Genomic DNA, 1,864 nt, shown 5'->3' with positions numbered 1-1,864 from the left:
GAAAATGCAGTGTTCTCCATGTACCCGGATAAGTCGCCAGGTCCGGATGGGTTTAATCCCGCATTCTTCGAACTTTTTGGAAGGTTGTTTGTGTAGATGTGGTTCGATTTTGTCAGGAATTTATGAGGTCAGGAGGGCTGCCAGTGAATAGTAATCATTCGATGGTCTATCTATTACCGAAAGTTAAGGTACCTCAAGTAATGGGTGATCTTAGGCCTATTTCCCTTTGTAACGTGTTGGTGAGAATTTTGTCCAAGGTGCTATCTAATCGCTTAAAATCATGCTTAAATTCGATTATATCTGATAAACAGAGCGCATTCATAGAGGGACGATTACTTACTGATAATGCATTGTTGGCATTTGAAATAAATCATTATATGAAGCGGAAAACTCAAGGTAATAATGGGCTGGCAGCGTATAAAATTGATATATCCAAGGCTTATGATAGATTGGAGTGGGATTTTATTCATAACATGATGCGGAGATTTGGGTTTCTTGAAGTCTGGATGGAAATAATTATGTATTTTATACGCTCGGTTACTTACAGTTTTTTTGCATAATGGTGAGGAATTCGGAAATATTGTGCCAAATCGTGGATTACGCCAAGGGGACCCTATCTCCCCGTACTTATATATCATGTGTGCCGAGGGATTAAGTGCCATAATTTGAAGGAATGAACATGCCGGTCTATTACATGGATGTACAGTTGCAAAGGGCGCACCAACAATTTCTCATCTATTGTTTGCGGATGACTGTTATTTTTTCTTTCGAGCTAATGCAACAGAGGCAGACGTCATGAAATGAATTTTGAATCGTTATGAATCAATATCAGGTCAGGTGGTGAATCTGGCTAAATCAGTGGTTACGTTTTCACAAAATACGAATGAGGAAATTAGGAGGCAGGTGTGTCAAGTGTTGGGAGTGAAGGAAGCTAGCTCTCCTGGAAAATACTTGGGTCTACCAATACATATAGGGCGTAACAGGACTGCAAAGTTCAATTTTTTAGTCGAAAGAGTTGATCAAAAACTTCAGGACTGGTGCAATCAATTGATCTCGAGAGCTGGTAAGCTTATGCTTCTTAAAACATCAGCTCAAAGTATTCCTAATTTTTGGATGAACTTGTTTCTGCTTCCGCATGAATATGTGATAAAATAGAAAATAAAATGAATGCATATTGGTGGAGGAAGGGAGGTACAAATGGTGGTATTCGGTGGCTGGCATGGGACATATTATGTGCTGTTAAAGAAGAAGGGGGTTTGGGATTTAGAAGATTAAGGGAGTTTAGTATCGCTATGCTGGCAAAGCAAACTTGGCGTTTGATAAACGAAAGTAATCCCTTAGTCAGTAAATTTATGAAGGCTCGTTACTATCCCAAATCGGACTTTATGAATGCATCATCTGGGACAAATCCTAGTTATCTTTGGAGGAGCATCTTGGAAACTCAAGGAGTTGTCAAACAGGGGGTTCGATGAAGGATATGGAATGGTGCAAACACAGAGGTTTGGAAGGTTCCTTGGATTTCTGATCCAAATAATGGATATATGACAACATAAATACATGAAGAGCTTCAACACATTACTGCTTAAGGTCTGCTAGATGATTCTCAAAGAAAATGAGATGTAAAAATTCTTTCAGATTTATGCAATGAGCGTGACATGCGTTTAATTCAGCAAATTCCGATCCCTATGCGAGATAAGGAAGACTCTTGGTATTGGCTGTTTGAAGAAAAGGGAGAGTATACAGTGAAAAGTGGCTACAGGAGATTGTGTGGTGAATCTCAGTGTAATGATCGAGTTTTTTGGAGGAAATTATGGGGCTTGCAACTTCCAGGTAAAATTATTAATTTTCTTTGGAGGGCTTGTCG

General features: G+C 39.3%; 1 protein-coding gene across 1 annotated transcript; it reads left to right on the top strand.

Annotated features, from left to right (window-relative positions):
- Nucleotides 1-200: 200 nt before the first annotated feature.
- On the top strand, nt 201-1,472 carry LOC141701073 (uncharacterized). Its single transcript, XM_074504711.1, has 3 exons — nt 201-396; nt 833-1,063; nt 1,156-1,472. The coding sequence occupies exons 1-3, from the start codon at nt 201-203 to the stop codon at nt 1,470-1,472; spliced, it is 744 nt and encodes a 247-aa protein (XP_074360812.1).
- The last annotated feature ends 392 nt before the right edge of the window (nt 1,473-1,864 follow it).

This window comes from Apium graveolens, unplaced genomic scaffold (genome assembly GCF_009905375.1).
Source record: "Apium graveolens cultivar Ventura unplaced genomic scaffold, ASM990537v1 ctg3297, whole genome shotgun sequence".
NCBI classification, from domain to species: domain Eukaryota; kingdom Viridiplantae; phylum Streptophyta; class Magnoliopsida; order Apiales; family Apiaceae; genus Apium; species Apium graveolens.
This window is presented reverse-complemented; position numbering and strand designations above follow the sequence as displayed.

Coding starts and splice junctions, on each gene's coding strand:
- LOC141701073 (XM_074504711.1), top strand. CDS start 201: ATGGGTGATCTTAGGCCTATTTCCCTTTGTAACGTGTTGGTGAGAATT. Junction 397..832: donor TATGAAGCGGAAAACTCAAG/GTAATAATGGGC, acceptor AATCAATATCAG/GTCAGGTGGTGAATCTGGCT. Junction 1,064..1,155: donor TCAATTGATCTCGAGAGCTG/GTAAGCTTATGC, acceptor GTGATAAAATAG/AAAATAAAATGAATGCATAT.